At 48.3% G+C, this 12558-nt stretch overlaps 1 protein-coding gene across 1 annotated transcript; it reads left to right on the top strand.

The window, feature by feature from the left end:
* Positions 1-6: 6 nt before the first annotated feature.
* TRADD (TNFRSF1A associated via death domain) lies at positions 7-12558 on the top strand. Its single transcript, XM_042834796.1, has 4 exons — positions 7-1378; positions 6193-6470; positions 8904-9090; positions 10015-12558. The coding sequence occupies exons 1-4, from the start codon at positions 1237-1239 to the stop codon at positions 10320-10322; spliced, it is 915 nt and encodes a 304-aa protein (XP_042690730.1). The 5' UTR covers positions 7-1236; the 3' UTR covers positions 10323-12558.

The raw sequence follows: 12558 nt of genomic DNA on the forward strand, positions 1-12558 counted from the left end.
AAGAGGGGAGATTCGGATCAGAGCTAAGGAAGAAGTTGTTCGCACTCAGGGCAGTGAGGCACAGACTGCACACAGAGCTGGTGCTGCCCCCCATCCCTGCAGACAGCCAAGGTCGAGGAACTGAGCGCTGATGGAGCTGTGGGTGTCCCTGCTCGGTGTGAACAGATGGCCTTCAGGGTCCCTTCCCACTCAAACCATCCTATGATTGTATTAGCTGGCCAGCGAGGCACAGTGAGAATGGAGAGATGGATGCGCTGTCCTGTAAGGGAATCATAAAAGGGCTAGGACCTAAAGTGAAGAGTTTTCCCCAAGAGTTTACCAGTGCAGAGCCAAGAGTCCTACACGCCCATTGAATCACACGAAGGGTTTGTCTGACCAGACTGATTCCGTCCCCCTTCCAATACCTATGGCCCCAGGACTGGTCGAAGTCCATAGTGACAGCAGCAGGATAAAGGCAGCACTGCTGGGCTTTACTCTGCTCTGCTTTCTTAGGAGCAGGTTATGAGTCCCTGGCTGACCCTCATGAGGTTCCCAGCCTGTGTGAGAGGCTTGTAAGGCTGCTGTGCATTTGCACTGTGTGTGCCAACAGCTCTACAGTGTGTATCATGTGGTTCCTACGCGGGATCCTGCTGTGGTTACGGTTTGCATCAGCCTCTGTGCATCTCTTCTCGTGCTGTGCTGTGGCTCTCAGGATTTTGGAGGCCTTGCACCACAGTTTTTTTTGCTGAGTTGTCAGGTTTGGATTCTCTGGAGCGCATGCACACTTCCCAACAGCTTTGTAAACAGAGAACAAGGCCTTTGCAATGGCCATGGGGGTTACTGGTGCTGCAGATGAGGTCCGAATGATCTGATACACCTTCTTGCTGTAAAGTTTTAGATAAATCAAATTTCAGTTTGCAATCTACAATCCCAGAGTACATCTTGGTTGTAATCTTACTGTGCTGGGGATAAATGAGGCCATGGAGTATTTTTGGACTACAAATAAATGGAATCCAGTGGAGAATGAATGCAGAACTTTGTGAGCTGCCAAGTTTTTGGGTCACCAGGTTCCACTGTGCTGTTCTTTACGAAATAACATTGAACTCCTTATAGGGTATGCTTGCTTCAGCAGCACCACCACCTCCTTCAAAAAACAAGGCAAATCCGCGTAATCTTGTCATGCTTGTGTTCTCCCCATGTCAGGCCATTTATTCTGTAGTTTCTCAGCTGACCTGTGTGATTTTGTAGGTGCTGAAGATGGCAGGTAGCTCGGCTCCTTGGATAGGCAGTGCTTACCTCTTCCTTCAGTCAACATGCAAGACTATCATTCTGCCAAATCTCTATGAAAGCGCCCAGAAGAAGCCCTGCGTGTTCAAGGCACTGAAGCTGGCATTAGCAGGTACCCATCCTCTCTGATATATTGGCAAACTGAAATATATTGGTATCTCTTCACAAAGCAATGCCAAGCCTTTCTTTAATCCCTCACTCAAGGGTAAGGAATTCTGGTGCTTACTCTACAAACCCAAGACACAGCTAATGGATAGGATGACTGTAATTTCATGCAATCTAGTCCATCTCTTGGACTAATAATCCAACTTGAGTTGGATTTGCAGGCTGGGGCCGTTGCAGGACTTAAACTGACCACAGTCATCAGACTGCAGCAGCTGGCTGCCTGGCTCAGCATGCTGCTGACCTGCTCCATAGCCACCGTGTCCACCCTCCTTGTGACTGAGGGAAAAGAAGGAAAATTACAAGCTCTGGAAGCAGGGATGGGTGGACTGGGAGGAGTGTAGCGATGCTGTCTCGATGTGAAGGGATGGGATCAGACACAGGTGGAATTAAACTTGGCAAGGGACGTGAAAAACAAGGGATTCTCCAGATACATTGGGTGGAAGGGATGAATGAAGGACTGTTTACCCCCTTTGATAAAGGAGAATGGAGAACTGGCCTCCTCAGACATGGAAAAGGCTGAGGTACTTAACAAGTTCTTCTCCTCAGCCGTCACTGCCAGTCAGGCTTCTTTCACCTCTTGTGTCACTGAACTTCTAGGTGGGCGTCAGCGGAGCAAAATCACTCCAACTGTAGGAGCAGAGCAAGTTGGAGACTACCTCACAAGGCTGAATGCGTACAAGTTTGTGGCCAGACAATATGCATTCCAGGGTTCTGAGGGACCTGGCTGCTGTGGTTGCCAAGCTGCTCTCCATCATATATGAAAAGTCACAGCTGTCATGCAAAGTCCACAGTAACTGGAAAAAGGGAAACATTACTCCCATTTTTAAGAAAGGGAGAAAGGAAGACCTGGAGAACTACAAGGCAGTGAGCCTCATCTCTGTGCCTGGGAAGATGATAAAACAGATCCTCTTGGAAGATTTGTTAAGGCACGTGCTAGATGAGGTGATCCAAGACAGCCAGTGTGGCTTCCCTAAGTGCAGGTCGTGCCTGAAGAGTTTGGTGGCCTTCTATAGTTGAGTGACAACATCAGTGGACAAAGGAAGGGCAACTGATGTCACCTACCTGGACTTGTGCAAGGCTTTTGACATAGTCCCACACTGCATCCTTATCTCTAAATTGGAGAGAGATGGATTTGAAGGCTTGGCTGTTCTGTGGATAAGGAATTGCTTGGCTGGCCACAGCCAGGGGTTCTGGTCAATGGCTCTATGTGCTGGAGGCTGGTTGCAAGTGGTGTTCCCTAGTGGTCCGTCTTGGGTCTGGTGCTCTTCATCATCTTTATCAATGACATAGATAGTGGGACTGAGTGTACCCTCAGCAAGTTTGGAGATGACACCAAGCTGAGTGGGGCATCTGACATAATTGCACTCATTGCACTTAACAACTTCCTGAAGGGAGGCTGTGATGAAAAAGGGTCTGGCCTCTTCTCCCAGGCAAATAGTAGGAGCTGAGGAAACAGCCAGAAGTTGTACCAGAGGAGGTTTAGGTTGGATATTAGGAGAAACTTCTTCTCTCAGAGAGTGGTCAGGCACTGGAATGGCTGCCCAGGGAGGTGGTGGAGTCGCCGTCTCTGGCAGTGCTCAAGAGGCGCCTGGATGAGGAGCTACGAGATGTGGTTTCGTAGCTTGTGGTACTAATAGCAAAGGGAGGGTGGTTGGACTAGATGATCTTGCAGGTCTTTTCCAACCTTGTAATTCTGTGATTCTATGATTCTATGATTCTATGATAATAGAAGGAAGGGATGCCATCCAAAGGGACCTGGGCAGGCTCAAGAGTGCATTAGAGAACCTAACAGGGTTCAGCAAGGCCAAGTGCAAGATGTTGCGCTTGGCTGGGGCAATTGCAGGCATATATGTGCAGACTGAGAGAAGAACTCATTGAGAGCAGCCCTGCAGAGAAGGACGTGGAGGTCCTGGTAGATGAAAAGCAGGACATGAGCCAGCAGATCCCTTCCACACTAAGCCATTCTATGATCAGTACTGTGGGGTTTAGTGTCTGTGTTCATGCTCAGAAGCATCTGTTGTCTGCTGAGGCTGCCAAGTCAGAAAGGAAGGCCCTGTAACTCAGAAAGGCTGGCATCTCTCTTCAGACTGTGACTTGTCAGGCTTGCAGATGGTCCTGCACTCCAATGTATGGTCAAGGACAGGGCTGCCATCCAGAGAGACCTGGAGAAGGAATGGGCAAGCAGGGATCCTATGAAGTTCAGTAGTAGCAAAGCAATCTGTCCTTGAGAAGGAGGAACCCAGCGGCAGAACAGGATGGGGATGGACTGGCTGGAGAGCAGCTGTGTTGAAAAGGACCTGAGGGTCTTGGTAGGTAGCAAGCTAAAGGTGAAGTCTGGCAACCCAGAAATACAGTGTATCAAGGGAAATGATTATCTCCCTCTGCTTAGCACTCATTAGACCACATCTAGAATACTGCACCCAGTTTAGGGTCCTGCAGTACAAGAAAGATGTTGATAACGTGGAATGAGTTCAGCAGGGGGCCACCAAGATGCTTGGAAAGGAGATGCTGAGGAGCCAGGCCTGTTCACCCTGGAGAAGAGAAGGATTTGGGGAGCCCACCACCAGCCTGCCGGTACCTACAGGGAGGCTAGCAGGGAGAGAAGGATGCACTCAGATGGTGGTATGGGAAATGAGAGACAGCAGGCATAAATGAAAACTAAGTAGACATTGGATGACAGGTCAGACATTTTCCTCTGGGAACACAGTTGTATGTTCTCTGTCCTGGCACAGATAAAGCCCTCAGAAACTTGGTCTGACCTCAGAACTGACTGTTTTGCAAAGGAGGATGGGCTAGCGACTTCCTGGGCTTCCTTTCAATTTGAGCTGTCTCGTGAATGATCCTATTTTATGAATGTTTACTTAAACACAGTTATGTAGGAGCATTGCAGTTGGTATGAAAAATGCTTGATTTCTGCTGCAGAAACATGATTTCCTTTTTTTGAAGGCTATTTTTTAAAAGAGTGATGGCCAACAGAAGCTATTTTCTGACTTTAACAGGCACAGTTACATTAGCATCAGTTGTACTTAAGCCTATTTACATCAAAAAAAGGTGTTGAGATACAGATGGCCATAAAAGTATGTTTCTCTTCCTACCTTTGCACCAAGCTGACTTTAGACTCATTGTAATTTGAAGAATTTATCATATTTACCTAGAACAGCTATCCCACAGTGCTCTTTACCTATCATACAACTGAGGTCATAGTGTTTAACTGGGTTTATGCAATTATCATGTATTTCTTCTGGCAGTCATCAGTTTAGCAAAGCTGGCTAGCTGCTCCAGTGCAGGCCAGTTCCATATCTAAAGACGTGAAACAGCAGGAAGCCCAACAGAGTTGTCCAGTTAGGCTCAATTTCTGCCTGCTTTGTTTCACTGGAATGTGCATCTGCTCACACGTTTAGAGGAAAGCTCTCAGTAAGGCTAAATGCTACCATGCTCATTCGTACCTAAAAAGGACATGGAATCTGAAGCTGTCAGAAGTTTCAGAAAGAAGCTGCTTTTGAAGTGGCTGCCTTGTATGCCATTCAGAAAGGTTTCATGTCTGTACAGCTTTTCCCTACCCCAGCCCTCTTGCCCAGTTATGCAAGCTTTTGTTTAATTAGCACATACAAAACACAAAGCATGAAGGAAGTAATAAAAATAAAAGGGCGTTTCTGATCAGCAATCCTGAACAGAATTAAAATGCTTCTCCTAAGTACATAGTCCAAGTTATGCATCTAGACCAAATAAAGCTTCTAATGCAACCAGCAGTCTGTAAACCCTGTAATACCACTGTTAGCACAGATTTTCAAATGCTAGGTCATTTGTCCTCACTATTGCAGAACACGCAGGTCTCCTTTGCCTTAAGTATTCCTCTGGGCACGTTTAAATAATGCCATGGTGTGTGGTTTAGAAATCATTGACACAACGGCAGTCTGAGCAGATTCATCCACACTGCTCTGTGCAGGCAGTGCAGCCAGCCTACCACAGGCCAGTGCTGCAAGAGAGAGCATAGAAGACACGGTCAGTGTGCACAGCTAATCGAATTTAAGCTCTGCTGGGGGAAGGAAGGATGAATGCCTGATCTCCATCTGTTGTCCATGTCTCTCAGGCTCCATCCACACTGACTTCAGAAGGCACATCCTTGCCTTGTCCTTGCTGACATTTTACAGTGAATTCACTCTTTGTGCAAAGAAATTTAAAGGCGTCCACTCTGACAGCCAAAATTCTTGTGGGTGGGTCTGTCATGTAGCTGGGTCTGTCATTTGCCATTTGCGAGATGCACTGAAGGCATCAAGCCAGAAGCTACCTGTGGGCACAGGGCTGGGGAAGAAATGCTAGGTCTCCTTCCAGGACCTTTACCACTGCCTGAAACTCCAGTGATGGGGACAGAAATCTGGCTCAGAACTGAACTGAACCGTGCATTTTTGTGTATAAAATGTGTATCTGTGTTGTGTACTGTTTTAATCTAACCATTTCTGCCCTAGAAGTGGAACCTTGAACTTAAAACCTCCCCCAGTGAGCTGCTTTGGGAAGTTACCTGGGCTGTAGTACAGAACAGCTTCCTCTGGATGCCACGCTGCAGGGATTCATGGTCACAGGGCAGCGAAACCTAATCCTTTCCTCTTGGTTTTATATACAGGCTTTTCATCCCAGAGGACTTTATCACAGAGAGAAGACGATTCAAAAGCTACTCCATTGCAGGCTTGGTGGTGGATGGGAGTGGGTCTGGGTTGTCTGTCTCGTGCCTGGATAGTGACTCTGCTCACTTCTCCCTGCCAGACTCCACCGGCAGCGTGAATGGTGTGGACATGCTCAAAGTGCACTGCAGCCACCCACACCTGATAGTCCAGCTCAAATTCTGCAAGCAGGAGAACTGCCGCCGCTTCCTGCAGAGTTACCGGGAAGGATTGCTCCAGAAGTCCCTCCAGAACCACCTCCAGCTCTCCTTGGCCATGACCACGGTGCCTCTAGAAATGGAGCTGAAGGCTGGCAATGAGCACCTGGACAACATGCTGAAGGATGAGGATCGCTGCCTGGAGTGCATATACAGAGAAAAGGTGAATGGGAGAGGGAGGGAAGCCAAGCAGTAACACAGGATGCAAAGCGGGTGCAAATTCTGCTCTGCTGCTGTGCACTGGGCTGCCAACTTCTCCTTCCTTCAGCTCTCAACTGTAATATGGAGAACAGCTCTGCCCTTCCCCAGAAAAGATCTGGGTACTTTTCTCAAGGACTATAGAGCTACCTTTCTCCCCTGCCTCGCACATCTCAACCCTAGCAATGGTAACATGAGCACGAGCAAAAACATCACACACTGCACCAACAGCTTGTGACAGAGTGGGGACACGCAGCATCTGCTGCCAGCAGGCTGCTGTTCTGACATCAATGCCTCTCTCAAGGATGATATCTGGTGTCCATCTGTATCCATCTCATCTCACACTTTGGCTCTGGCTAATCCTGCTAGCAAGAACAAGGGCCAGTACTGGGGCCCATCTTGTTTAATATCTGTACTGATGACCTAGGTTAAGGGATTGAGTTCACCCTCAGTAAGTTTGCAGATGACACCAAGCTGGGAGGTGGTGTGGATCTGCCTGAGGGTAGGGAGCAATCTAGATAAGCTGGATCGCTGGGCTGAGGTGAATGGGATGAGGTTCAACAAGGCCAAGTGCCGGGTCCTGCACTGTGGCCACAACAACCCCATGCAGTGCTGCAGGCCTGGGGATGAGTGGCTGGATGAGTGTGAAGAGGAAGGGACCTGGGGGTGTTGGTTGGTGCTTGGCTGAACACGAGCCAGCAGTGTGCCCAGGTGGCCAAGATAGCCAACGGCATCCTGGCCTGCATTGGAAATGGTGCGGCCAGCAGGAACAGGGAGGTGAGCATCCCCTGTACTCCGCTCTGGTGAGGTCGCACCACGAGTACTGTGTTCAGTTTTGGGCCCCTCACTGCAAGAAAGACGTTGAGGCCCTGGAGTGTGTGCAGAGAAGAGCAACGAAACTGGTGAGGGGTCTGGAGCACAGGGCTTATGAGGAGCAGCTGAGGGAGCTGGGATTGTTCAGTGTGGAGAAGAGGAGCTCAGGGGAGATCTCACTGCACTCTGCAACCTCCTGAAGGGAGGCTGTGATGGGGAGGGGTTTTGGCCTCTTCTCCCAGGCAACAAACAGGACCCGAGGAAATGGCCAGAAGTTGTACCAGAGGAGGTTTAGTTTGGACATGAGGAGAAACTTTTTCTCTCAGAGGGTGGTCAGGCACTGGAATGGCTGCCAGGGAGGTGGTGGAGTCGCCGTCCCTGGCAGTGCTCAAGAGGCACCTGGATGAGGAGCTGTGAGATGTGGCTTAGTGCCTGTGGTAGCAATGGTGATGGGAGGGCAGTTGGACTGGATGATCTTGTAAGTTCTTTCCAACCTTGTGATTCTATGATTCTGTGATTCTAACAGTGGGATCTTGTCATCTTACCACAAAACCAAAGCACTTGCTGTGATTAAGCTTATTGCCTTTTTCCTCTCCTTGTTTTTTTCCCACCTGGAACTACCAGTATCTGACAGCTTTGCTTCCCTCTCAGCAGTCCTTAGGATCAGGCAGTCTCTGCCTCCACTGGAAGATTAGGCACGAGAACATGTTCTGACAGGTTGCTTTTCTGCAAGTGCAGAGATGAAATGCAAACCATTCACCCGGGACCAAACATGTGATAACAGGCATCCTTTCAACTTCTGCTTGCTGCTCCCTCCCTCTGCTGAATTAGCTGACTGGACAAGAGAAATGGGTTATTGTCTGTTCCCCAGAATTGACTCAGCCTGACCTCTGCCTACCAGCGCAGCAGCCAGAAAGATCAGTGGCCGGCTGAGGGCAGTGCTGGGTGCCAACCTGCTGTATGCAAGCGTAAGCGCTAAACTGAGTCAGAGCACCATGGAGTTTGACTGCTCACACGTGCTCTGCATTATTTCCTTATCCTCTTTCTCCTTACTTTCTCTTTTGATATCAGATTGGTTTTATCTCAGAAAGGCTTGAGAGGTTGCAGAAGCACTAGGAACAACACTTAAGTATAGGAGGGGAAGGCAGGGAGAAGGAGAGTAGCAGGAGCTGCCTGCTTTGGTGGCCATGAGCTGTTAGATCAGCTCACCCTATTTTGTGGGTCTGACTCTCATGTGGAGTAAATCAGAGAAGCTCTGCTGCCTTAATTCTTGCAGTAGGCTTCTGAAAATAAATGCGGACTAGGAGCAATTCTGTGCAGCTTGTAAGTAGTCACTGATGCATGTGACAGACCCGGGGGGGGCACTGCCCATTTCAGATCACACTGCAGGTAGAAATGCGCAGACTTTTGCCAGAACTCCATTAGACCATCTGTCCAATTCACAATACCAGCTATAGCAATCTCATTGCTTTGCTCTCAACACCGTGATCCTAAGCCACACTGAAAACCTGCCCTCCAGCTAAATACCTACAGCTTTGTGAGATGGTGAAACTGGCATAAATCATCAATGCTGTTTGCATTACAGCCTGACCGCCTGCGGGACGAGGAGATCACAGAGCTGGAGGAACGGCTCAAGAGCCTGATTCTTCACCAGAACATCAACAACAACATGCCTTCCAAGGACTGCATGTCACTGAACTCCCCTTCTCTAACTTCTCAAGGCAGCTCCCTTTCCCCACAAGTCACATTTCTTTTTCAGGGACAGCAGTTTGGTGAGTAATGGGAACTGAGCCAGAGAATCTCAAAGGCCAGAAGGGAGCATTAATGTCACCATGTGGTGGAGTGTACCTGGGGTAAACTAAGGATCTCCCAGCATCCCATGGAGAAGGAGTTGCAATAGTATTAAGATACTGTCACACTCCTTCAGATCAGGCCTCGGCTTATTTTTGTCCTGTGCTGACCTGCTTAGTCCAGGCACCCTGCGGTACAGTGTCTGTTACAGATGTCTGCTGCAGAAAGCTTTCAGGTGGTCCTGTGTAGCAGTTTTAGTTTGAGATCAGCCTGGTCTTTTCCAAGTGTGCCTAAGGTGTGTGAACAGTCCCCAGTGCTGAACAGCTGAGGAGAGAGCTCCTGTCTGCGTTTCAGTACTTTAAGGATGTGTAGCCAGGGAGCAGGGGGCTTGGTCTGAGTTGCTTTTGAAAGGCGGAAACAAAGAGGATGTCTGTCAAAGAAAATTGAGCTCTGGCAAACCCCAGGAAAAATAGGAAAATAAAAACATGTTAGGTAGGGGCAAGCCCAGGTACCTTGATGTCAAGGAAGGATTTTGGAAGGGGAATGAGCCTGACAGAATCCCAGAAATGCCAGAGCAGACAGCTGGGAATGGGTAAGTGCCACCCAAGCCATCGGTGCTGCTCAGTTGATTTTCTCTTTCCAGCATTAGAGGATTGTGTCAGAGTGCACAAGCCCTGCCCGCAGCAAACCAGTCCCTTTAGCCTCACTGCTCTTGCGCTTCTGCTCCCAGCGCAGTGCTGGCCAGGTGTTAAGATACCAGCAGACAAGCAGAGCAGCAGCACAGCTCCTAACAATGCACTGTGAGTTCTGAACAGCCTCCCAGCTCCACAGAACACTGACCAAACCCTGCCTACATCACATCAGCCATGAAACCCTATGTTTAATCTGCCCTCTGTTCCTTTCAGACAACAGAACGCTCACACCAGATGACCACCAGAAATTTGCCAAGCTTGTGTCCAAGAAGTGGAAGCAAGTGGGTCGCTCCTTGCAGAAGAACTGCCGGGCCCTGCGAGATCCTGTCATTGATAACCTGGCCCACGAATACGACAGAGACGGACTTTATGAACAAGCCTATCAGATGCTTCTTCGATTTATCCAGTCGGAGGGGAAGAAGGCAACAATAGCACGACTGATTGCAGCCCTGGAAGAAAATGGTCTCACAAGCTTGTCTGAGGAGCTCTTGGGCCTCCATTCCAATGAGGATGACTCCTAGAGCCCAAAGGGTGGTGGCATTGCTGAGGGCTTTCTTGCTTTAGTTAGTGTATGAGACTGCTGCCAGCGTCTGGGAATGTAATGCCTTGAAAATCACTGCAGGTTTATGTGCTGAAGGGAGTGCCCTGGGCAGTTTCTGTGCTCCCAGAAGCCAACATGGGGCTCTGATGTTCCTTATTTCTTTCTGTTTCCAGAAGTCGATGTTACTTTCCTGTGAACCACTAAGACAGGCTGACTTCCTTCAGGACTGAAATGTCACAGAGAAGCAGCCAGGCAAGTTAATGAGCCCTGGGGAAGGTGGGAAGAGGTGAAAAGCAAGGAAGGCATCTCAGAGAATTCCCCTGGGAAGCAAAGCCAGTGTTTCTCAGATGTGGCTCAGGGGCCATCACCTGGAGAACTGCAATATATTGTCTCATATTGACATGTATGCCTTCAGGCTTGAAACTATGTAAAGACAACGGAAAAGTCAAGTTTATAATGTTTTCTTTGTTCTTCAAATGAGGACCATCTGCAGCAAGTACACCTGTCCTGCTCTACCCCGGTGTAGTTCCTTCCCACATCTTACCACGTGCCACTGCCTTTACCAAAGGCAGTCATCATGTTCCACAGGGCACAAGATTGCTGCTGTAGAAGACTTCAGGCACTGAACAAACAGTGTGGATAAGTGCAAATTCAGAGCTCTTTCAGGACTATGGTGTACTGTATGTATGTATGGTGACTGTATGTATTGACTGCCTCACGTCTAGCACTTCTCCCAGCCTGGAGGAGTTTGTGAAAGGAAAAACACAGTGCTGCAAGAATAATATACAGCCTTAGAGTCAGCAAATTGCCTAGAGGTCACTGATTGAACCTGCTGCTGTATGGTGCATTACAGCATCAAATACCAGCCAGACCCCACCGAGCAAGCCTCTCCAACCAGCTGGCTGCCAGTGCCTTCGCTCAACCTGTCCTTGGCCTGCTGAGTTCACCAGGGATGTGTCAGGATCTGCACAGAGCCTTTCCAATGACAGCAGTGTTGTTGCTGTGTGACACTTGGGCATCAGATCCCATGCCTGGACCTACCTGCCTTGCTTTTGAGGGCAAAATATTGCTTACAAGAGAAAGTACCCAAAACTCAGGGCTGATTTCTGCTTTCAGTTCCAGTGGGACGGGCCTGCTGTCTCTTGGTGTGTTGATGCAGGCTGCGACAGAGCAGGGCTTATACCTTTACCTATACCAAAGCACAGAGCAACAAGTTTCTAGCACAACACAGGTCCCATGAAGCACAACAACCAGTTTTGACATATTCCTTATTTTTTACTGATACTTTTTTACTTAGGTGTTAATTCTCTTCCTCTTTGACCTTCCCATCCATGGGCAGGAACAGCTGGTGGTCTTGGAAGTTAAATCAGACGGAGAAGAATGTTTTCCGTGTCCTGTCCTCTCCCTTCCAGCAGTACCAGCGCTCTCCCCAAAAGAAAATGAGTATCTCTGCCACGTTTCCTTTTGGGACCAGCACAGTGATGCTGGTCTTCGTTGGTTTGGGCTGCAGTGGGACTGTACTTGGGAGCATTTAGCTTTCCCTGGCTGGGGAACTCTGGCAGCAGCCCACCTGGCCAATGGTTCTAAAAAAAAAATCAGAAACTTGAAAGTTGCTGTAAGAGCAACAGTGTTTGCTCTTTATTTTGCAGCAAATGGCTTTTCAGAAAACACGACCTATGCATGGTGTGCTGCCTCATTGGTAGTGAATATTTCTAAGTTCTCAGCCTACCGGTATTCATTGCTCAGTGTTCATACCATTATAAGGCAGTGGCTCATTGGTGTATAAAAGCTTTTATATCATCTCTTAGCACTCAAAATGAGAAAAGCTCATTCTTTGGCATCGACTTTAAGTACAAAAACTCTCTTTGCTGTTATTATGGAGCATTGAGCATGAATGCTTTTTTCTTTTTTTTTTTTTTTATAATGCAAACCTTGTGCATTTTATTCCTCTGCTAGCAATTGGCCTGTGTGTCTCCTCTTACTCACAGATTCCCTCCCTAATGTGCCATTAAGTGCTGGAGCTCCTGGCTCCTTCTTTTCAGAAATCAGGTACCAGTAGTTGTATATTATGTGCAATGCACATTTGATTATTGTCTCAAGCAGACTCCTGCCTGCTAAAAGAGTTGTTTTTTTCTGTGTCATTTGGCACAAACACAGATAGAGGCAATTTTCACAGATGCCTTGTGATGAAATAGACGAATTATAGGATGTGAGAA

This window comes from Centrocercus urophasianus, unplaced genomic scaffold (assembly GCF_019232065.1).
Source record: "Centrocercus urophasianus isolate 14NV4802_14NV808 unplaced genomic scaffold, USGS_Curo_1.0 seq_49, whole genome shotgun sequence".
NCBI lineage: Eukaryota > Metazoa > Chordata > Aves > Galliformes > Phasianidae > Centrocercus > Centrocercus urophasianus.